The sequence below is a fragment of the Gymnoscopelus braueri genome (assembly GCF_963280865.1).
Source record: "Gymnoscopelus braueri genome assembly, chromosome: 18".
In the NCBI taxonomy this organism is placed as follows: Eukaryota; Metazoa; Chordata; class Actinopteri; order Myctophiformes; family Myctophidae; genus Gymnoscopelus; species Gymnoscopelus braueri.
This window is the reverse complement of record NC_137618.1, coordinates 36,587,409-36,610,983: the sequence shown is the minus strand read 5'-3', so window position 1 is coordinate 36,610,983 and position 23,575 is coordinate 36,587,409. Positions and strand designations below refer to the sequence as shown.

Below are 23,575 nucleotides of genomic sequence, written 5' to 3'. Positions count from 1 at the left end.
TACGGGTGGTTATAGTTGTGGTCCCGACAGGTGGGTGGTCACTGGTGATGGGCTGTAGTATTGGAGTTTGGTTTTATCTTTAGTGCATGATATCCTGCTTGCATGCTCAGTATTTTGAATAACCTAGCGTTGCGTGTGTTTTAACATTTTTCTCTTGTGTCTTGCAGTGAGTGAAGTGTGTGTGTGCCAATTGTGTGCGCTTTTGGTGGCGGTGCTCTCTCCTCACTCCCTGCCTCCCCCTGTGTGCTAAGGACACCTATACCTCACTGCTACTGGTATCTTAGAGCCGTTTCACACTCAGGTCCCGGGTGCGCACTCCAGACCGCTTGGCTAGTGTGAATGTAGCGAATCGACCCGCGAAACGGGTAACCGTTCCGTTCCCGAAACCACCTCGGGAGGCAGTCTCGGATCCGAATCATGCGTTTTCGGGTACGGTAGCTGCAATGTGAAAGCAAGCGTACCATTAGACGGAAGTGGCCCGCTATTTGGAATAGGTGACGGTATATAAACTCGACAAAAACAGCCAACAAAAACACGTCGCAGATCAATCCACAGGGGTTCAACCATGGCCGTAACATATCCACACCAAGCAGTAGCACAGCAGAGCAGTGCTCTCTGTAGGCTGGAATCCAACCGTTGCGGCATCCAACCGTTGGATGCCGCATGTGTTGGACGCCTGTATGTTGGATGCTGTCTGTCAGCGCAGCACCGGTTTGAAAAAAAGACGGAGACAGAGTGATTCAGATGCAGGGGGATTTATTACTTAAACAGGGAGTATACGGACAACAGGTAACAGACAGAACACAGTAACAACATTACAGAAGGTACATGGAGAACAGGGAACAAAACAACAGAAAGAGTGGTCAAAAGGGTCCAATACCATAAAAGGTCAGACAATGGCTAAATAATAAAGTCAGTCCACGGTCCGAGGAGCGGATCGTGACAGTACCTCCCCTCCACGGGACGACTTCCAGGCGTCCCAGAACGGGGGGGGGGGGCAGAGAAGCGGGCCAGAACCTCCGGGGGGGGGGGGGAGGGCAGAGACAGGACCGGGGGGGGTGGGGCGCTGCCAGGGCTCTGCGCGGAGGGTGTCGGCGCAGAGGGCGCAAGCAGGACCAGGGGGGGGGGGGGGGTGCGCTGCCAGGGCTCTGCGCGGAGGATGTCGGCACAGAGGGCGCAAGCAGGACCAGGGGGGGGGGGGGGGTGCGCTGCCAGGGCTCTGCGCGGAGGATGTCGGCACAGAGGGCGCAAGCAGGACCAGAAGAGAGGCGCGGGTCGAGGCCGGGATGGCCACCCGGGTCCGGCCGGACAACGGCAGGAGAGGTCCGGAATGGCAGGCGAGGAACCGGGGCAGAGAAGAGGAGCTCGAGGCAGGACGACCGCCGGGAACCAGCCGGAAAGCGGCCGGGGAGGCCCGGACGGCAGGCGAAGAGCCGGGGTGGGGCAGGGAACCAAGGCAGATGAGAAGAGGCCCCGGACAGCGGCGACCGGAAAACGGGTCACGAACGGCCCTGCCGAGACCGCGAACCGGCACAGAAGGACCGGACACCGCACCTGGATACTGGCGGAGCCCGTCCAGGTTCGGACGTCTCGGCGGCCGCCCGCCGTTCGTCGGCGCTCACCCGGGGCGAAGCAGGAGCTGGACCGTGGAGGCTTCTGGATGCAGGGCAGTGGAGGCTCCTCGATGCTGGGCAGCTGGGAGCGTTGGCGGTGTCGAAGGCCAGGACGAGGACGCCCCCTCGCCCGGTTCCCCCTGACGATAGCCTAGCGAGACCCAGCATAGGGAAGCAGTTGTCTCAGCAAAGGCTGGCTCAGGGAACACGGGGTCAACAGAGGCAGGCTCGGAGCAGAGAGGCTGGAGGCCTACAACCAAGGGGTGCAGGCTGATGAGTAGGCTGGCCATCGACAGGCTGGAAAGCAGGTAGGTGAACAGGCAAACGGCTAGGCAGGAATGAAGAGAAGTACTTCAAAGCCATCTGCTGGGCTGTCCGCTGGGTCCATTTGGTCGGTTCATTCTGTCACGGTGCGAGGCAGGGAGTTGTAGGACCCAAGCGCAGACAGTGAGCGGAGACAGAGTGATTCAGATGCAGGGGGATTTATTACTTAAACAGGGAGTATACGGACAACAGGTAACAGACAGAACACAGTAACAACATTACAGAAGGTACATGGAGAACAGGGAACAAAACAACAGAAAGAGTGGTCAAAAGGGTCCAATACCATAAAAGGTCAGACAATGGCTAAATAATTAAGTCAGTCCACGGTCCGAGGAGCGGATCGTGACATCTACTACATATCTTTGCTGTTAGGAAGAAACCCTGTATCCCATATTGCAACTTTTAATGCTTTTTCATCATAAATGAATGCCCTATTGTCATACAGTGTCACACAAAAGTAGCAAAACTAGCCAAGCTACAAGCTGAAAATGCGGTGCAATGCGACACATTGAGCTTGTTGATCTGCTATTTTTTATATTACAATATAGAGCAGATAACCACACAGATCTTGCATTGGAAAATAATTTTTTTATATTAAATATGAACAAAGGCAGGAGATGCACGTCCCCACAGTTCTTTTTTACACACAGTGCTGGACCCACAAATCATAAATTAATACATAAAATAAGGAGACTCTTTTTAAATAACCAAAAGTGAACTTTCTCTTATTATTATTATTACTTTGGAGACTATGGCAAGCGCGATCCTATCGCACACCTTCCTACATGACCAGCTATGGCTTTGCAGTCCAGAGGATGAGATCTGCACGTAATGCGCAGATTAAACAACAGACAGGCAGCGTTGCGGAATGCGTTTGTGTCAACTGTACTTGTACTTTTCTTCATAGAGAAAAAGGAGAGCACAGGGCGCATATATATATATATATATATATATATATATATATATATATATATATATATATATATATATATCATTCAGTCCGACTTCACTGTATAGGCTACTATAGTTGCCTTTTCATGAATGATATTTTTTTGTACTTAAGCTGTCGTGAAAGTTTATAATATTTAGAGAAATTTAAAGTTTCAAATGCAAAAGTAGTAGTAGTTGTGAAAGTTAGCAACATTTATACTGAATGTTTCCTGTATCCTCATCTTGCGCTAATGCACACAAGTGTTTCACCAGGTTTTATTTGTGTTGTTTCTCATAAGCGTACATCCATTGTCCTTCAACAACACTGCGTTGAGCGCTCAGTGCGTTCTCCCCGCTTCGGGGCGAGGCTCCCCAAAGACCATGCACTTACATAGATCGCCTCCCCTCCCCTGCATAGCTCTCCAGCCGCAACCCCATATATATGCGCGACCAACAAAAACATTGTCGCATAGTTGATGACGTCTGTGTCCACAGGGGAAACACTATGTGCATGCCGCCACCTGTAGGATCGGGGGTATATATGCATGTGTTCTCTGGCGCGATTGGATCTTGGCCAATGTGAATGCAGGCCAGAATTCGAACTGGGAAACGTTTTCAATGAAAACGGATCCAGTGAGAAACGGCCCTTAGGCTCTTGCCCCTTTTAACCCTTTAACCCACATTTTAATTAGTTGTGAAATTGCTAAATAAATATATTGCCTAAACCTCCTGACCTTGACCTTCTAGTTTGAAGTATTATTGATAGTTGCTTATTCTGCCTTTAATTATAAATAAAACAAACATTATTTTTAAACTGGAAACGCACGTCTCTGCTCCTCCTTATTATTATCGACCTGTGGTCTGGTATTCAATGTATATTGTGCATTATATAATATTCTCTGGGTGAAACTCCTAGGTTGGCGTAGTCTGGTATCCTGTTTCCGGGCCTAAGTGCCCTGGTCACACAAGGTTGATGAAGTGAATGCATCTCTCTCTCTCTCTCTCTCTCTCTCTCTCTCTCTCTCTCTCTCTCTCTCTCTCTCTCTCTCTCTCTCTCTCTCTCTCCAAAAACCTCTGGTAAAGTAATGCAGACCCAGATTGAATTCATACTGTTATTATTATCTCATAGTAAAAGCTTATTTTGTAGTAAGTACACAAGTATGAACATTGGTGAAATGTAGTTGGGGAAGAAACCAGCTAGGAAAGCAGGAAAATGTCATGTTCTTTTAAATCATCTCTTTTTGTTTAAATCATTCATACGGTTGAATACATATATGTGTGGGCTTATTTTGAAGATAATAAGATGATAAACAAAGATTTCATAATATGAGCTTGTGTAAAAGTACACTTTTATAGATAAGGGTTAAAGTAAGTTGTCATGTGTCAGTGTAAAGGAGGCAGATCCATTGTGCGCGAAAGGCTGGCCAAGAAGTCTATTGTTCTTAAAAGCTTGTTTGTGAGTGGTCAGAAGCAGGACCAGGAGGAGAGTTTACCATGTCAAATGTCTGTATATAATGTGGTTGATTTGGCTACACACAGATGTCATGTTCATTGAATAAAAAGGATTCTTTGAACACCCACTTTTCATCCGGTTTCTACTTTAATCTCTCAACCCAGAGGACAGGTAACCTAGCACATTTCTATGGCTATGGTCATGCCTCAATTATACCACACTATCTATCTATCTATCTGCATAGCATGTGAGAAGCTATTTTATTTCAGTAGTCTGTGTGTGGTCCCTGTGGTCCTACCAGTTAAGTGGTCTGTCATGTGGTTATTTTGGTCTGGTCAGTTGCTTAGTGGTATGATGCATGGAGTGGATGGTCACATGCCCCCCCCCTCCCCGCCCACACACTACACTGTTAGCTATGCGTTTTTGTTGTTGTTTTTCTGTGGAGAAATAAACAAATAAACATCGCTAATCATAATATTTTGGGACAAGGTACTCTGGGTCCCTGACTGGTCAGGCCAGCTAAACATGACTATTGTGAAATGTGTCATTTGTGTTAGGTGGCCTTAGAAATGTAATGGCTCTTAAAAACAAGAGGGCAATAGGGATTGCGCAATCCACCTGCAATTACTCCTATACCTAGTAACGAACCAGGCAATATTTTTCCAATAAACATCTACTAACTAGATGACCGATTGATTGGCACACTGGAGCCAACACTGGAGCCAACAAGAATCAATTAGTGACTGATACGCAGATTTGATAAGCAGTTTCTGTATTTTAAGGATTACCAAATGGATAGGCTATTTCTGTGTGACTATGAAACTTTATTAACCTACATTAAACTTCCTTTACTGTTAAAGTTGATAAAAAAGGAAAACAAGACTGAAATCTCATACAAATAAATAAAATAGTAGTGTTCCTTTATCTTCCTATTCAGAAGCATCACCTTTAAATTGATTTCAATTAATCAAATAAACAATACACAAAAACATAACAATGTTTGACTCCTCCCAGATATGATTCATCTTTTTTAATAGTGATACATATTCCAATTTGAACTTTTATCATCTGTGATGATAACAGTTTTGTGTGTGCGAATTTTTGTGAGGCTTAGGGGTAGTTTTTGACCAAAACTGGGGCCCACATAAATTAGACCTCGAAAAACCTTGTATTGGGCAGGTGTCTCTAATTAGCCTAAAAAGTCACAAAAAAATCCCTATTTCCTGTCATAATGTTTTCTTTTCTTTTCAAAGTATTTTTATTGGATTTTTTTAATGTTCCCCAGGTCAGTCAGATATGCTTTTTTTTCGGACAGAAGTGATTGAACATTCATAGTGAAAAAAACTAACAAATAATAAGCAATAATAAATAATAGCAGTTAACAAAGACATGGTAAGTATGAATTGAGAAACAAAATAGGGTACAACAACTGCAATTTAGCTGTTTGAAGTTCAATTGGCTTGTATACAGTAGGCACGTGTCTGATCAAATTAATTTAAATTAATCAAATATCTAAATATTGAATCAAGCTTAAAAATAGTCCCAAAATGTTTTACCCCAAAAGTGTTAAGTTAAATTCCCATTTAAACATGATTAAGGAGGGGCTAAAAAGGTTTATCATGAACAAAAATAATGCCTTCTGAAAATAGTGCTTTGCTGTGCAGTGTAGAGCTCAAGACCATGATGCTCAGCCCTAGTGCTAGATAGGAGAGTGTGGAGGGCAGCGATTCAGGAGTCCCGAGTTGATGTAGGCTAGACCGCACTCTCGCATGGCATCGCAATTATCAGTAATTTCTGGTAGCAATTTGCAACATTGCAACATGTCTTGCCTATATATGTGAATCTTGTTTTCATTGCAATGTGTAGGCTTAATCACGTTTTTCTGTTTAGAAATGCGTTTGGTGCAACAGCTCCTCCATTCATTGACTACCTGAAAGATATTCTACGTAGATATCCTGATGGTGGACAAATTTTGAAGGTGGGACCAGTGCACATTCTGTTACAACTGTTACTATTACTATTATTAGTACTATGGTATTACTATTCTGCCATTTAACGTAATTACATATTGCATGTTTTTAAATGACTATGTCAAATACATTATTACATGAATAGTGTATTTTTTCTTGTATCTTGATGTCTGCGCATATTAATATAACCTGCACCTCTCATTCACCTGAATCTAATTTTGTAATTTATTTTGTTATTAATATTAGAATTAGTCATCTCAATTTAGTACCACCTGGCAAAACATTAAACATCACTAGTGTGTTATTTTTGATTAAAAAGAAGAAGAAACATTATATACATAGCCTATAGACAGTATTTACTACAGTATTAGAAAGAAAAAAAGATATATATATATATGTATGTCTGTCTGTCTGTCTGTCTGTCTGTCTGTCTGTCTGTCTGTCTGTCTGTCTATATATATATATATATATATATATATATATATATATATATATATATATATATATATATATATATATCATGTCATTTGTCTGAACAGGAGCTGATCCAAAATGCTGATGATGCTGAAGCATCTGAAGTTATTTTCATCCATGATGAGAGGAGCTACGGTACAGAGACCCTTTGGACTGATGACCTGGGGAAATACCAAGGTATGTGTGGCTTTCTGAGAATTCTATTTGTTGTCATACATTTCAGAGCTGATCTTTGTAATTTTTGGCAGTTATCCCAAAAAATATCAGCTGGACCAGTTTTGAGAACCAAAGAAATAAACCTTATGTGATAACTTGTTAACTGACTAAATATTTTTAAGGCCCTGCTCTCTATGCCTATAACAACGCTGTATTCGCTGCTGAAGACTGGGAAGGCATTCAGAATACAGGAAGGAGTGTCAAGCGCAACGATCCAAACAAAGTTGGGAGGTTTGGGATCGGCTTCAACTCAGTTTACCACATAACAGGTAAAACAATGCTACTCGAATACATCTGTTGTAGAAGTATGTGGTCCTACAAAACAGAGCAGACAAAAATTAAATTCGAACACTATAAAAGTTGAAGCTGATAAATGATCAAATATTAAATTGGTGTCCCACCTGAAAGGTTGTTATTTTCTGTTCATTAAACAGCTGAAGAGACGGATTGACCTCTGTTACTGAACAAACACTCTGGGTCTACTGAACAAACACTCTGGGCATAATGAAACGGTCAGGTGATTTTTAAAGGAAAATCAAATAGTTGCGAAATGTCAAAATGACTGCAGTATTATGTTTGATTAAAATGCTAACTTGTCAGCCATAACATTAACCGAAAGTAAATAATATCAATGATTGGATTTGAGTTATGTCAATGCAGAATGGCTTTGGTGATAGAAGAGAGAGTTGGTTCATTCACATTATCCAAATGGTGATTTGAGAAAGTCCATGACTCAGTATGGGAGTGAAGAAAATGATCAAAAACATACAGTAGGAGCTGATGAAAAGGAGTTCAATTATTCAGGTTAGATTAAACAATTCAAATTATATGATTCAAATTGATACTAATTTCAATGAAAATTGAATGAAATTTGTTGTTTTTTCCCCATACAAAAAACTTACAGTAAAAAAAAAAGTTTATTTTTAAATGTTTAAAAGTCGGTTTGTATAGGTAAATATTGTGATGGATACTTTTATTGCAACATTCAGCCAAAACAATGCAATATCAAAATATATATCCTTGTCATTATCATTTACATTTAGCATACCTTATTTATGTTTCCAGATGTACCATGTATATTCAGTGCAGGACACATTGCCTTGCTAGACCCTCAAGAACAGCTACTTGGAAAAGAAAGTGGAGGCATTCGATGGTCTTTGTCTGATACAGAAGACCAGGAAACTTTAATGACCTTACATGACCAATTCCACCCCCTTCAAGACATCATTCCTCTTGTGAGCAAGCAGACATGGGAAAACATTATCACAGGAGACCAGCTCTTTCATGGGACACTCTTCAGATTCCCCTTGCGCAATGAAGCATCAGAGATTTCTGATAATGTGTACGACACCAATAGAGTCACTCAGCTTTTTGACAGCTTCCTTTCAGATGCAGACTTGAGCCCACTCTTTCTGAGAAATGTTACATCTGTGTCCTTGATCCATGTCAAGCCAGACAACTCGGTTAACATCAAAGTTCAAGTGACCTGCTCGAAAGGCACAGATGTTTTGGATTCAGATGATTTAGCCATCCAGGGCTCCACAAGCTTCAAATACATAAGCTTTTCTTCAGAAGACCACAAAGAGACAAAGAAGTGGCTCATCACATCTTGTTGCATGAAAGAAGGCCACATAGCAAAGCTTGATACGTTAGCAAAAAATTGTGCTTTCGTCCTCAAGTTGACTTGGCATTTCTATGTGGTCAGCAGAGACACTCCACTGACAGTAGGCTGAGCTGTTTTCTGCCCCTACCTAACAACGAATCCAACAAGACTGGACTCCCAGTTTATGTGAATGCATGCTTTGGCCTCACAGACAACAGAAGACACATCAAGTGGCAGGAGGAAGACCAGAAATATGATGAAGCTGCTCAGTGGAATGAATTGCTGGTAAAAGATGTTCTCCCACATGCATACCTCAGGATCCTCCAAGATGCTGTCAAACTATCCAAAGACGAGGGACTCCCTGCGTCCGTTGTATATGATCTTTGGCCAGACATCAGCCAGATGCAGCACAAAGACAAATGGCATGAAATTGCACTGGATGTCCTCCAACGCCTATTCAGGCAGAATGTTGCCGTCCTCTCTCTTGCAGCAGATGAAAGAAAGTTTGTCACTCTTTCAGAAGCTTTGCTCCCCTGCAATCATTCAACAAGCACTGAACTAGTGGCCGCCATTAAGAGGATTCTGGTTTCCTACGGAGAAAATCTTGTCACATTACCAGACAGTGTTGCAAGAGCTATCAAGGATGCCTATCAACACCATATTCCCTTGAGGCATGTGACGCCATCATTCCTACGGGCAGTTCTCCACAGAAATGGTTTGCATCATATCTCCAAAGAGGACAAGCTCTTACTTCTGGAATACATTTTGAGTGATGGACAATACAGAGAACTTCAGGGCCTTCAGCTCCTTCCACTCAGTGATGGGACTTTCAGATCTTTCACAGATAAAGAGGAGGACATTGCTTTCATTGATAGCAATGAATTTCCAAGGTAAGTTTATTATTATTATTATTATTATTATTATTATTATTTAAACAATCATGGTGTAATGCTATATAGACTATAAACTACAATCAATTTACCAGCTAAATTAATTTTAAAAAAATGCAATATATCACTCAAATCATTCCCAGCTCTTACTAGTAGAGCACTTTTTTATTGAGAACTCTTGCTCTACACTACAGAGTCCTGCTGCCAGGCTGCAAAAATCTCTTCATTCCCAGTGATCTGAGTGCACCTTGCCTTACCCACCTGAAAGATCTAGCCACAAAACGTAAGGAGGTTATTTTGTACAATGCAATGATATAATAATTATTCCATAATTACATCTACAATGTACAGTTCAAACATTTTGTTTTCACAAACACGCACTCACGCACGCACACACGCACGCACAGACACACACACACACACACACACACACACACACACACACACACACACACACACACACACACACACACACACACACACACACTGATTGATTGTTTGTTTGATTGATTGATCGGTTTATTCATTCATTCATTCCAGATTTGTCAATGCAAATGATGTGGCTGAATATGCAAAGAGGTATTTGCCAAATGATTGGAAACAAACAAAGGCAAAGCATGTTACCTGGGAGATTGGCAATAGCCAGCATCCACCCTCAGGGTGGCTCCAAGAATTCTGGAAGTTTCTCAATACTCACTTCAGAGATCTAAGTTGTTTCAATGGCATGCCATTAATTCCCATTAAACCCCAAGATGACGTCAAGCATACCGTACAACTTGCAAGATTACAACAGAACTCAACCCTAATTTTCCAGAAAAACAAACAAACCAGCTTGCCAGAACAAATTGTTCAAATTGTGAAAACAGTTGGTGGAACAGTTGTGAGAAGCGACGACTGGCTGAAGCACGACGACCTTGACACTTATGTGTTAAACCCATCTCCAAGGAGTGTCATAAGACTGTTTGTGAACTTAGATTGTCAGCATGTCTTCAATGAAATCAAGACTGTACCTCTCAAACACAGGGAAGAACTTAAAGATTATCTTTCTGGTTTGGATTCTCTTTCAGTCACTGAGAAAAATGTCCTGTCAAAGTTGCCTCTTTTCCAAACCATGGATGGAAGATGTGTTGCCGTCCAGTCAAAAAAAGCTGTGCTTTTAAGTTCAAGTCCAAAAATACCAACAGAACTCCCCATGCCTGATACAGTTGTACAGTGTGCCACTGAGGCTGATCGCAGACTACTTCTACTGCTTAACATTGTTCTCTTGGATACAGCTGAAGCAACTGGCCTCCTAATTGATGGAATTGAAAGGAGGGATTTTGGCAAAGAAAATGTAGTGAAAATCATGACTTGGATTCTAAAACATGGCAACATCCTTTTCTCTCAGAATGATGCTTTGAAAAAGCGATTGAAAGAGTTGAACTTCATTGAAATGAACGGAGAGCTGAAACGCACCTCAAGCTTCTTTGATCCAAGAATTGAAGAATTCAAAGTTCTTTTTGGATCAGATTTCTTTCCCCCATCTGTTTATACGCAGACCCCACATATGCTGGAGAGCTTAATAGATCTTGGGTTGCTGAGTAAAATGACTGATGTCACCCCAATCCATTTGCTGTATGCCGCCACACAGATTGACAAATTGCTTCCACACTTTGAAAATGAGGCTGTTAAAAGGTCTGAGGTGCTTGTAAAACTGTTGAATACCAATGATTTGCTGGCCAATTTCTCAAAAGAGCAGATTGAATGCCTCACTGTGTTGCAATGGTTCCCATGTGTTAAACCAGGTGATGAAAGCAAACTCAATAAGGACAAAGGAAAAGGCCTGTTCTGCCCAAATGAAGTAAGGCACTCGATGTACAAGGACATTGTTGGGCATGTAATGCCTCTGACAGGAGAGCTCAATGAGAATGTTGGTACCAAACTTGGTCTCAAACGCCTACCCCCTCCTGAGAAGGTGAAGGAAAATGTGTCAGTATTGAGATCCCTGGTACAGATAATGAAGACTCCAGACACAGACGCCAACTTCAAGATGAAGTTGCACAGCATTTACAGACACATGCAAGATAACATTTCTGCTTTCAAAAAAGTGACGATGAATGATGCGTGTTGGCTATGGACTCATAACCAGTTTGTTTCCCCTCAGGATCTGGTTCTTGACTACCCACCAAGTCTAGATCTGAGCTCTTACATTGGGAAGATTCCAGAAGAATTTCTACCATATAAGAGCTTGTTCAGCGAGTTTGGACTAAGACCATGGCTTTCAGACAAAGAAATAATGGGTATACTAAATGATATCAAACAAAGCATTGATGAAAGGAAAGAGAAGTTTGCAAGTTCATCTGAACTGAATGTGTCAGTAGCCATTCTGAACTGGATGTGGAGAGAGAAGAAGATTGTTAGTGATGATATCCCGATGCCTGTCAGGGCAGAGGCTGACCGATTTACCCTCAAACCACTGTCAACAACAGTCTTTTGTGACATAAGCAGAGAGGGATTGGAGTGGCTTAATAATGATGAGGAAGAATTTCATGTGATCCATGAGGAGATACCAAAAGCAACTGCTGAGTGGCTGAAGGTTCCACTTCTGAGCACCCGCATCCTCAGTCCAGAACAAGTGGGAATAGAACAATGTGGGCAGCATGAACCCATAACCACAAGGATTAAGAACATTCTTAATGAATATGATGAAGAAAAAGACATTTTCAAAGAGCTTATACAAAATGCTGAGGATGCTCGTGCAAAAGACTGCAAGTTCATGGTGGATTTCAGAGTCCACAATGCCCCTCCTGAAAGTCTGATTGACCCTGGCATGTCTTTTTGCCAAGGGCCATGTCTTTGGGCATTCAATAATGAGCTATTCACAGAAGATGACTGGCGAAACATAGTCAGGGTAGGAGCCGCCTCAAAGGCTAATATGGTTGAGAAAATTGGGATGTTTGGACTTGGATTTAACACTGTATATCACGTGACAGATGTTCCCTCCATCCTCAGTGGCAACCATCTTCTCATTCTTGATCCAAATGTCAACCACCTGAAGAAGCATATCAAAAGCAAAACAAATCCTGGAATCAAGCTGGACCTCTCTAAACAGGGACTCTTGCATTGGTTTTCGGGTCAGTTCAGACCATATGAACGCATTTTTGATTGCAATTTCTCCAAAGAAAATACCACAAATCCCTACCCAGGTACTCTGATCAAACTACCTTTCCGGACACGTGAAGAGGCGCTCACATCTGAAATCTGTGCAAAGGTGTATGACAAACACAGTATTGACACCTTCCAGCAGCACTTAGCCAACAACTCACAAACTCACCTGCTGTTTCTGAAGAACGTCAGCACCATATCTCTACAAAACATTGCAGACAATGCTCCAACTCCTCCAACAGATGACCATATCAAAACCATTTTCACAGTTTCCAAAAAAGTTTTGGAAAAAAAGGCGATTCCAGATGAAACCCATACATTAAAGCAGCGTGACGCTGAGAACAAACTGATGAAACTTGATGAAAATTTTAAAGAAGTAATTGACTGCAGCACGGTCAGCATTGCCGAAATAACCCAACATTGTGATGGCTCTAATGTCCAGGCCTGGCTTCTGTATAATTGTTTCGGGACAGAGCAGTCCTTACAAATGGCCCTTGAAGATGATAAGAAAGCCAAATTCTCTTTGCCTGTCGGGGGAATCGCTGTACCCTTGCACAATGATCCAAAAAACAAGAAATGGGTCACATCACAGACTGATCTAGTTGGACAGGCATTTTGCTTCCTCCCTCTTTCCATTCACACTGGCCTTCCAGTGAATATAAATGGAGCATTTGCTGTGACTTCCAATCGCAAAGGTTTATGGGAGACTGGAGTAAAACATCAGTGGAACCAAGCTCTTCTTAAGGATCCTACAGCCACGGCATATGTCACAGTACTTTTAACCCTGAAGAGTATGGCTGAAAATGAGGAGCTGGAAAGTTACTGTTATCACACCTTTTGGCCTGACAGGGAGAAAGTGAGTGATACTTTCAAGCCTCTGGTAGATGCCTTGTACTTTGCCATCTGCCAGTATTCCAGCAGGCCCCTTGAGCTCTTCAGTGATGGTATACATTGGTGCTCAATCGACAAGGCTATATTTTTACATCAAAGCATTGAAGAGGACAAAAAGATTGGCATGCTTGCAATGAAGGTGTGTCAGAGCTATGTAAATCATGTTGTTCCTCTTCCACTGTGGGTGAGAAACAGCTTCAGAGATGCTGGCTTGGAAAAGGCCCTACAGAGCAGAATTTGTAACTGGGAAACGTTTTACAATGGAGTGGTGTTTAGCAACCTGACTACCATGGACCCTGAGAGTAGAAATGCTCTTGTGCTGCATGCTATTGACCTCAACAGTGAGCCAATTGACAATCTACTTAAGTTTTATCCGTGCATTCCCACACAGAGTGGACAGCTCCAGTATATCAAGAAGCTTGTGAATCCATCAGGGAAAGTAGCTTGCCTGTTTGATAATAACGAAGGACGCTTGCTTGGAGGGACTGAAAGTGACTTCTGTTCCCCCAAAAGGATTCAGCGGCTTCTGGAATTGGGAATGCTTAATCACCAACTCCCATTGGAAGACATCTTAGACAGAGCTGACAATATCACTAGTGTTTGGAGCAAAGACAAAAGCAAAGCCTATGGACATCTGAAGTGCATCCTTGACGTTCTGAGCAGTTCTCATAAAGAGGAGGGCTCTCCCTACTGGGCTCTACTAAGGAATACCGCATTTATTCCAGCGTTTCCTCCAAACAGTGAAAAAGACCAAATGGTACAACTTTGGAAGCCTGTTGATGTGTTTAGTGACCAATGCCGCTACCTTGTAAGCATGATACATCCTGTGGTAGATTGTTCTAATCTGAACCTGCACAGTGCTGATCCAGTCCTCAAAATTCTGGGAATTCATCAAAGTTCTGATTTGAGACCTGAGACTGTACTTCAACAGCTGCAAGAAGCTTGTAAGGAAACAGAATCCTTCAACAATTCCAAGTCTACACTTCACAAAATAGCCTATGAATGCTACACGTTTCTGGATCAGTGGCTCTACTATTTGGAGGATTCCAAACTCATTTCAAAGACTGCACATTCATTCCCGTTTATTCTTGTTGGGGACAAGTTTGAGCATGTGAAATCAGTTGCCAAAAATGCGGAATTTGAAGCAAAACCATATCTCCATGTGCTTCCAACAGTCTTCAAAGGCTTCACAAAACTGTGGGAATGTGTGGGTGTTGAAAAGAAATTCACAGTTGATCAGTGTCTCACTGTACTCAAGACACTGCATACTCTCCATGGATCCAACCCCCTTCCAAAATCTGATCTCATAATTTGCCTCACAATATTAAACAGAGGATTGTATGAAGCTAAAGAGAAAATTCTAAGTGACTGCCTCATACCTAATGAACATGGTGTTTTACAGCCTGCAAGCAAACTATATTTCAATGACAGCCCCTGGATGCCAGACACTGCAACTGTCACTTTGTGCAATGAGATTATCCCACGTGTCATGGCTCAGTATTTTGGAATTAAAACTACCAGGCATCAAACTCTGCAAGATCATTTAGTGGAGAACATCTCACCCTTTGCTTTTCAGTTTGAACAGCGAGAGCAATTGACTGTCCGAATTAAAAACATAATTTCAGCTTATCCAGCCAAGAAGGATATCCTGAAAGAGCTCATCCAAAATGCAGATGATGCAGAGGCAACAGAAATCCACTTTGTTTGGGACAAAAGGCAGCATGGCACGAAGAAAACATTTGGGAGGAAGTGGAACCAGCTACAGGGACCGGCACTATGTGTATACAACAACAAGGTGTTTAGTGATGCAGATCTGAAAGGCATTCAACAGCTAGGAGAAGGTGGAAAACATGACATTCAAGGGAAAACTGGAAAATACGGTCTTGGATTCAACTCTGTTTACCATTTGACTGATTGCCCTTCGATCATGACTGGGGATCAAGTACTCTGCATTTCTGATCCAAATCAGAATTACATTGAAGGTTTGTCAGGAAAACAACCTAATGGGTGTGGTTACAAACTAGAAAAGGTTTTTAAGGAGATGTATGATGATGTCTACAAGTCATTTCTTCCAGATCAATTTGCACTTGAAGATGGCACCATGTTCAGACTGCCTCTTAGAACAGGTATCATGGCAAACAACTCGAAAATATCAAACCAGGAAGTGACTAATCAGGATATGATTGAGTTGTCCAAAGCCCTGTCCAAAGATCCTGAAGGATTGATCCTGTTTCTGAAAAACATCCGCAAAATACAATTCCATGAAATAAACGAACACTCGCAAGACCTCCACACAACCTTCACAGTTGAAAAACATTTCTCAGAGAAGAGCAATGAAGAAAGATGTTCTTTTCAAAAGCATCTATGCACGGCACTGCAAACTGACAAACCAGCAACACCATGCAAAGCCATTTATGATGTCAGCATTTCAGCCAGTGACAAAAGGATGAGTAAATGGATTATTGCAGAGCAGTTTGGCTCCTTTAAAAGCAGCATTTGGAAAGAGAGGAAACATTCAGACATTATACCCCAAGCAGCACTAGCTGCATGTGTACATCCTAAGCCAGTCAGAATGGGAGACTTCAATGGAGGAGTCTTTTGCTCACTTCCTCTGCCACGCAAAACTGGACTTCCAATACATGTCAATGGAAACTTTGAGGTTGATTCCTCCAGGAGGGACCTTTGGAAAGCAGATGGCCAAAGTCTGAAAACGAATTGGAACGAGTCTTTAAAACAGGACGTCATAGCTCCATTGTATGCAGAACTAATTCATTGTCTCCGTGGTAGCATTACAGAAGTGAAGGTCTGTCCCGCAACTGATGAGGTTTCATGGACAGTTCTTGATAGCTCCTACTTATGTTTTTTCCCAACTGTCTCAAAAGACATTGCTCAAGATTGGCATGGTGTGGTACAAGAGGTGTATCGTTCAATAAATGAGAAAGCACTTGATGTTATTCCAGTGGTACGGAGCTCATTAAAGAATATTGCACATCGGCCAGTTACAGAGATTACTTTTGACTGGTGTACTGTCAGAAAGACAGAACTGACTAATGCACCTCACCTGATTAACCCATGGAGCACCTATATGAATCCCATTTTAGAGGATCTTGGAATGAAGTTAGTGCCTTTTACCACAAAAATGTCAGAAATTTGGGGAAGTTTCAAAACTGCTGGAATTGAATTGAATGCAGTCAGTCCTTCAACTGTGCGGAATTTCCTTAAAGAAAAAAACTTCAATGACTCAAACCAAACTGAGAGGGGTTTACCTTTACCTATCTCACACACTCTGATTAGAAACGAAAACAGATGCTCCACGCTGTTACAGTTCTGCTTGAAAGATATCAACAAAGACAACTGTAGTTCAATCAATGGGCTTCCACTTCTTCTCACAAAAGATAAAGTTCTAAGAGTGTTCAATCGTAACTCTCCCAAGCTGATGTCAAGATATGATGGCTTGTTCTCTGAGTATGAGGCAGATTTTGCATATTATCGTATTAATATGGCCCACCAGGAGATTCTTCAACATGGCGGCTTTCTCCACAATTTGACGATTCCCATGTCAGTGAAGTATGTAAAACCTTTACTTCAGAGATTCCTGCAAGACTGTGCAGTTGATCCAAGCTCTAACCTCCATGTCCCAAATGAGGCAATACTGAAGTGGCTGAAAGAACTATGGCAATTCTTCACAAGCCAACTCACATCAACATCATCACAAGATTGGGGAACTAAAACACCTGTGACACTGAGTTCTGTCAAGAAGCTGTTCTGTGACTGTTGTATAATACCTGTTGTGTGTCCAAGGTTAAATAACAGACCATTTCTCCAAACAATGGAAGACATGCCAAGTGTGATTCATTCTGGCACAGAAGGGGACATATCAAGTGTTCTCTTTAAACTTGGCTACACGAAGCTTAATTGGTCATTCTACACCAGGGCTACTCAACTTAAGATGGCTAAGGGGCCACTCAGCAAAATACCAAAAGTCCAAGGGGCCGCCATAAAAATTACGGTCCTATTTTGGATTTTTCGATTTTGTAACACACAATAAAATGTACATTTTGACATCATATTCAGGGGTGCACATAACTTTCCGTTTTGTCAACGGGGGGGGGGGGGGGGGGGTTTCAGCACGGTGCCCACCGGGACAGTTTTGTCAACGGGGGGGGGGGGGGGGGGGGGGGGCGGGTGCTGCGCGAGAAAAAAAGGACGCTTTGCTTCCAAATTCCGAATTTCGCCGTTTTTTCTTCATTCACGCTGTTTGGTGAACCCCCCAAGGTTGGTGCCCTGTGCTGCGCTGCTTTTATCCACCAAATTTGGGACGTTCACGGCATTTTTTTTTTTTTCATTTGGTCAGTGATATTTATGAACAGCATCAACTGCTGCAGTTGCTACCAAAGGATAATCAGCCCAAAATGCTCTCTCGATATACTGAAGAGAAGGTGGTGGATTCACACATGCTGCTTTGCGAGTATGGAGCCAGCTGTGATTTTAGTGGATGGTTTGAGAAGCATCTCTCCTCAATACACTTCAGACATGGACTTATCTGCCTCATCAGAGCGCAGTCAAGTGGCAAAATTACACAAGAAGGCGCAACTTATATGTGCCAGCAGATGTTTGGCAGAATTCAGATGGTCTGCTGCAAAAGCCTTGAAACAGAGCTTTGGTTTGATCAACAACCACTAAATGACACCAAGTCTGAAACAGAGGTCAATGTCGAAAAGGGAGAAGAAGTTTGCATTTTCTACTTGAAACACAGTGACAGTATGGCTGTTAAAGTGATTAATAAAGTCAACCTGACACTGACTAAAGAGATAAATGCTCTCTTAGATAATAGCATTCCCTCAGTCCACCTAACAGTTCTTGGACAGTTACTTATGTGTGACTCACTGGAGGAGGTTCAGAAAATACTGGCTGTGAACGGAATTCATGACAGTGCTGAAACTCAGAACCTTCTTTTCTGTCCACCCACCCCTGGGACGGGTATCCCTGAGGAATGGAAGGATTCCCTAGATCAGAGCTTCATCAATAACTTTGAAGAAGGAGAATACGTTGGCTATAATGACTCTGCTTCAGACGAGGAGTACATGTATGCAGTTATTGTTGAGAAGCTGCCAGAGCGTGCTGGACAATTATATTCACACAGATACAAAATACAGATCGGGAAAGATGAGGTCATTGAAGTCGGCTCTCTCGATCTATATCAGTTTAAACGAGAGAAGAAGCCAAAACAGGAGAGGAAGCCAACTTGCATGGAACTAATAAAGTCATCAGTGCAAGTGCACTCTGTGTCACATACTTCACAAGCATCATCTACAAGTTACTCATATACAAGGCCGGTGCCCACGACTCTTTCTGAGGAGGACAGGCAAAAGGCCATTAAACGTCTGTACCTGAGATGGCATCCGGACAAAAACCCAGACTATGAAGAGCTCGCCACTGAAGCATTCAGGTACTTGCAGAACAGAATTGATGAGCTGATGACAGGCAAATCGTCAAACTCTTCTCATCCACGGCAGAACACAAATTCCAGACACCCCCATCCAAGGCAGAACACAAATGACAGAGACTCCCATCCACGGTGGAACACAAATTTCCGAGACTTCTATGAGGAGTGGGATCAAGAGGCCAGGCGCCACAGACGTGGTCGAGAGAGGTTCAATAGAGACTACCATTACAGTTATAACTTTTGGACACATCATGGAAATGTCCCAAGACCAAACAGAGAGGAGGCCCAGCGCTGGTATAGACAGGCTCGCTGTGATCTCAAAGCCGCTCACAATGACACTAGCCGTGGGAGCACGGAGTGGTGTCTGTTCAAGGTCCATCAAGCAGTGGAAAAGGCTCTCATTGCTGCAGAGTACAAAAGAACAGGTCAACAGGTCAACAAGTGTTCCATTACACAACTCGCAGAAAGAATTTCCCTCTACAGATCTCAGTTCATTAATTTGCCCCAGGTTGTAGAAGAGCTACAGTTACTGGGAGTCGATGCCAAGAAGACCCAGTATCCAAGCTGTCACCCTCCTCCCCCATTCCCAATGGGCAGTTCAAACCAGAGAATGAAACTCGAGCACTGGAGCTGGCATCAGAGATTCTCAGTCAAATTGAGGCATATGTCAATTAAGCATTCAAGATGGTAGGCTAAACGTGTTGAGTTGAGTTTAAGAAGATACTGTTAAAATAGTTTACATATTGTGATCTGATTGTAAACAAAGTTAATACTTAGATGACCAATAACTTAGATTTTTCTTTGAGATGAAAATGAAAACATGGAAGAAACTTTAAAACATTCAATATTAAGAACATGGAAAAAAATGGCATGCTTGTACTTCAAGTTCATTGATTTTTATGCTTGAGAACTTTATTTTGAGATGTAATACTAAAATTTTACTAAATACATTTAAACCATCCATATCTTTTGTCTGATTTATTTTCTGAGCTGTGATTTCTTATGTACTGTATCTGAATGTAAGGGCAGAGGGTGGCATGGTTAAGTCATTAGTAAAGTTGCACCTAAAAAAAATGCTACGTGCATTTTTCTTTCTTCAGTAATGCATATAATTCATGGTATGGAGGAAGCAGTATATTAATACATTTTCAAGAGCATCAGTCACTGTGAATACTTACTGTAGAATAGAATACTGTGCCTGCCTCTTTGTTTCTCTACTGTCACAAAAGAACACAAAACAAAAAGGAGTTAATAATTATGAATTAAAACAAACAAGCAAAAACAAACCTAAATCTGATGTACTGTATATTACACCTTGTCCGGCAGCTAAAGGACCTTTTCTTGGGAAATATGGTCTCTAGTTTTTTATTGGCCCACAATATTGTCTATATACAGTACATACATTCATGAAAACACCTGCTGACCAGCTGTCAGCATTGAGCTTTTTTCTTTAGAGGGGGGTATATGTGACCATACCTCTCCACATATACCCCCCTCTTTAAAAAAAGCTCAATGCTGACAGCTTTTCATATGTTAAACAATAAGGCTGTGAAGATCTCAACAGTCACCAGAATAGAACGGTCTTCTCCTTGTGTTAGGGGTGTGTGTGCTTTGTCTCATTTTGGAAGTGGCCTGTTCCCAGTGTTTGTACAATACAAAATGTTTACAGGGCTCATGTTTCTTGTTCCTCCATCGTCTCCATGAGCAAGAAACTCTTCCAAATTCTAGTTAGTAAGGGGGTGGGGTTCATATTAACCAGATTCAGTCTTATTTTTGTCCTACTGTATATTTTCTGATGAACCCACCGCACGTGTCCACTATCTATTAATAACTTACACAAGAAGACCTGTATATACTTACAGCAGGCTGTTTCCAAAGTGGTGTGCACATATAAAAGGAACGACCATACTGTGATCTTTAACATATTTAACATGATATGAGGAAGGGGGAGAAGGTACACAGTAAAATCTGGAGTGTTCATTCAAAGGTTAACGCGCCAGACTTTACTGTTTAAGCAAAGCACATGAAATACTGGCCTTGTTCAGTACATGCAACTCAAGACATTTGCTAACACTCATGCGATGTTGATGGCACTCAAATCTGACATTCTGCATCAAACCCACATCAACATTTTCTTTAGTCAGTTTGTGTAGCAGATGCAACATTCTTAACAATCATTCACAGAACTAAATAATAATTTGGGTTTGTACTGGTTGATGTTCATATCAAGTATCTTGGTAAAGGAAGAATAGAAAACAATACTCTCCTCTCGCTTCATTCATTTCAGTCAAACAGCCGAGAACCATAGTGAAATGAAGTTGAACGTGAGCTGGGAGAGGAAAAACAGGCATCTGTTAAATACTTAATTAGGCTTAATTCAAGTAATGTTTTTAAATGTCTACCATGCTTCTTTTTTATTGATATCTGTATGAATGTATTGCACTGGAGCCGTTGAGCAAAGCAAATTTCCTTCGGGATTAATAAAGTATATATCTATCTATCTATGTATCTACATGACATGTCACATACTTTGAAAAGAACAAACTAAGGAAGTTAAGCCACCACAATAATCTTTCTAAATTACTTAATAAACAACACTACAAAGTACCATTACAGGAATGATTCGCTCCAACCAGCAGCACCAAAACGCCCTGAAGATTTAAGAACATGACTCTGTAGTTAAAACACAAGAATGTGGGTAACATTTCATTTTGGACATACACATATGTCGTATGCTAGAAGCTAATTAACTGATTGGAGAAAAAAAAACAGAACACAAAGCAACAAGGCTATGCAAACGTGAAATGTTAAACATGTGAGGCTGTTTGAGCCAGGGTATTGGTACTGTGTGCAACGGTGTGCTATGGCACAAGTGTACAGTATGGCAAACGCAACTGACATTCATAGTTTTACAAAAGAAAAAATAAATGTTAATGGCACAGAGTATTATTATATTATATTATATTATTTAGTATTATTGCACTATAACCATGGGATCCAGCTGATCGGCCAGGAAGCCGTCCCTCAGGTGCATGCGTTGCTTCTCGCCCCGCGAGTTGATGGGGATGACCCCGGGGTCGACCACCACCACCACCCCGACAATGAGGTAATGCTAATGCTCCTCCAGAACCATGTTGGTGACGAGGGACACCAGGTCCAGGGCCTCCTGCTCTGAGCCCTCCAGCTCCACCACCACCACCAGCAGGTTGGTCCACTTGAACACAGCACTGGACGGAGGGAGATGAGGACGCATGAGGGGAGGGGAAAGAGGAAATGGGGGGGGGGGTGTCAAGGTAGAACAAAGAAAAGGGGAAGGGATGGGGAAAGATGAGGAAGTTTGGTTTAGAACAGGATGGCTTTGCGTTAGGTTGATCAAAACAATGCATGACTGACATTTTGCAGCTTTATTCAAATATGTGGCAGCAGGCTCTGACATGGAAATAGAATTCTTATCAGGGTCAAGTTCAGATTCTAGGCCACACATGGGAAACATATGGCCCTGGGGCCGGACCATCTCAATCCGGCCCGCCAAGTCCTCAAAGAAAAACAAAATGACCCCCCCTCCCAAAACAAATCTACATTCTAAAAGGCTGCCATATGTTAATGGTTTTGAGACAAATGAATTCAACTCGACTCAAATTAATAGTAATTAATATTTACCATTTGAGTACTATACCTGCGTTCCTCCATCCGTATGTAATAAAATGTTTTATGTTCATAATGTAACAGTGAAACAGTCTACCATGAGTCCATGTTTATAACATAATGCAATGTGAATTATCAGTGACCTGGATGGCGCATATCAGATAAGATAAGTTACTGTATACTCATTTAAAAGTTGATACGGCATTGACGTACGTGGGTTGTTTTATGTAGGCTAAGTCATCTTTTCATAACCTCATAGGCCTATGCCAGAGTGATACAGTACAGTACAGCTATAAAGAAAGAAAAAATATATCAACATTTTGTAACTGAAAATTCTTGTTGTGAAAGCAAGGACCTTATTGTAAAGTAGTCTGGCATGTCTACCAAATTCATGCAGTTTTAACACAATTCAGCAGTGTTTCAAGTTTCAATTAAACTGTAATGTGTGGCCCTTCACTCACTTTATCAAGTCAGTATGGCCCCCTGGAAATAAATGCTGCCCACCCCTGTTGTAGGCTTTATTTCCTTCAGGTACAAGGTAGACTGCTTGGACTAGAAAGGTGATAATAAAAGACAAACGCATCACAGAATCAACAGTAGCTTAGACCTCAAATTAGAAATAGCATGGGTACAACTAGCCCTGGTTCAGAGCATTAGTGACTTCGCTCTGAACCAGGGCTAGGGTACAACCAGTGGTGGAAAAAGTACTCACAAGTAAAAGTAGAAATACAATGTAGAAATACTCTGTTACAAATAAAAGTCCAGAATTCAAAATTGACTTGAGTAAAAGTACAAAAGTCTTGGCATCAAAATATACCTAAAGTACCAAAAGTAATAGTACTCATTATGCAGAATGTAGGGTTTTCAAATGTATAAAAATATTTTTGAAATAGACTAGCCAAATAGGGCTCAAGTGGTTAATGTATGTTTTGTAATAATAATCAAAATGTACAAAGAAAGTAACTAGTAACAAATA

The 23,575-nt window shown here is 41.8% G+C and overlaps 1 protein-coding gene and 2 pseudogenes across 3 annotated transcripts; all 3 read left to right on the top strand.

The window, feature by feature from the left end:
- The first annotated feature begins 1,330 nt into the window (after positions 1-1,330).
- On the top strand, positions 1,331-10,294 carry LOC308073341 (sacsin-like; annotated as a pseudogene). Its single transcript, XR_013935019.1, has 5 exons — positions 1,331-1,703; positions 7,103-7,249; positions 8,046-9,473; positions 9,668-9,756; positions 10,014-10,294. The product of XR_013935019.1 is annotated as a sacsin-like (transcript).
- Positions 10,295-10,475: 181 nt separating this feature from the next.
- On the top strand, positions 10,476-17,591 carry LOC308073842 (sacsin-like). Its single transcript, XM_080413024.1, has one exon. The coding sequence runs from the start codon at positions 10,585-10,587 to the stop codon at positions 17,554-17,556; it is 6,972 nt and encodes a 2,323-aa protein (XP_080269150.1). The 5' UTR covers positions 10,476-10,584; the 3' UTR covers positions 17,557-17,591.
- A 247-nt stretch (positions 17,592-17,838) lies between these two features.
- LOC308073845 (sacsin-like) lies at positions 17,839-19,909 on the top strand (annotated as a pseudogene). The gene has a single exon. The product of its transcript is annotated as a sacsin-like (transcript).
- Positions 19,910-23,575: the final 3,666 nt, after the last annotated feature.

Bases quoted from the DNA above. Each gene is read 5' to 3' on its own strand.
- LOC308073842 (XM_080413024.1), top strand. From the start codon at position 10,585: ATGGATGGAAGATGTGTTGCCGTCCAGTCAAAAAAAGCTGTGCTTTTA.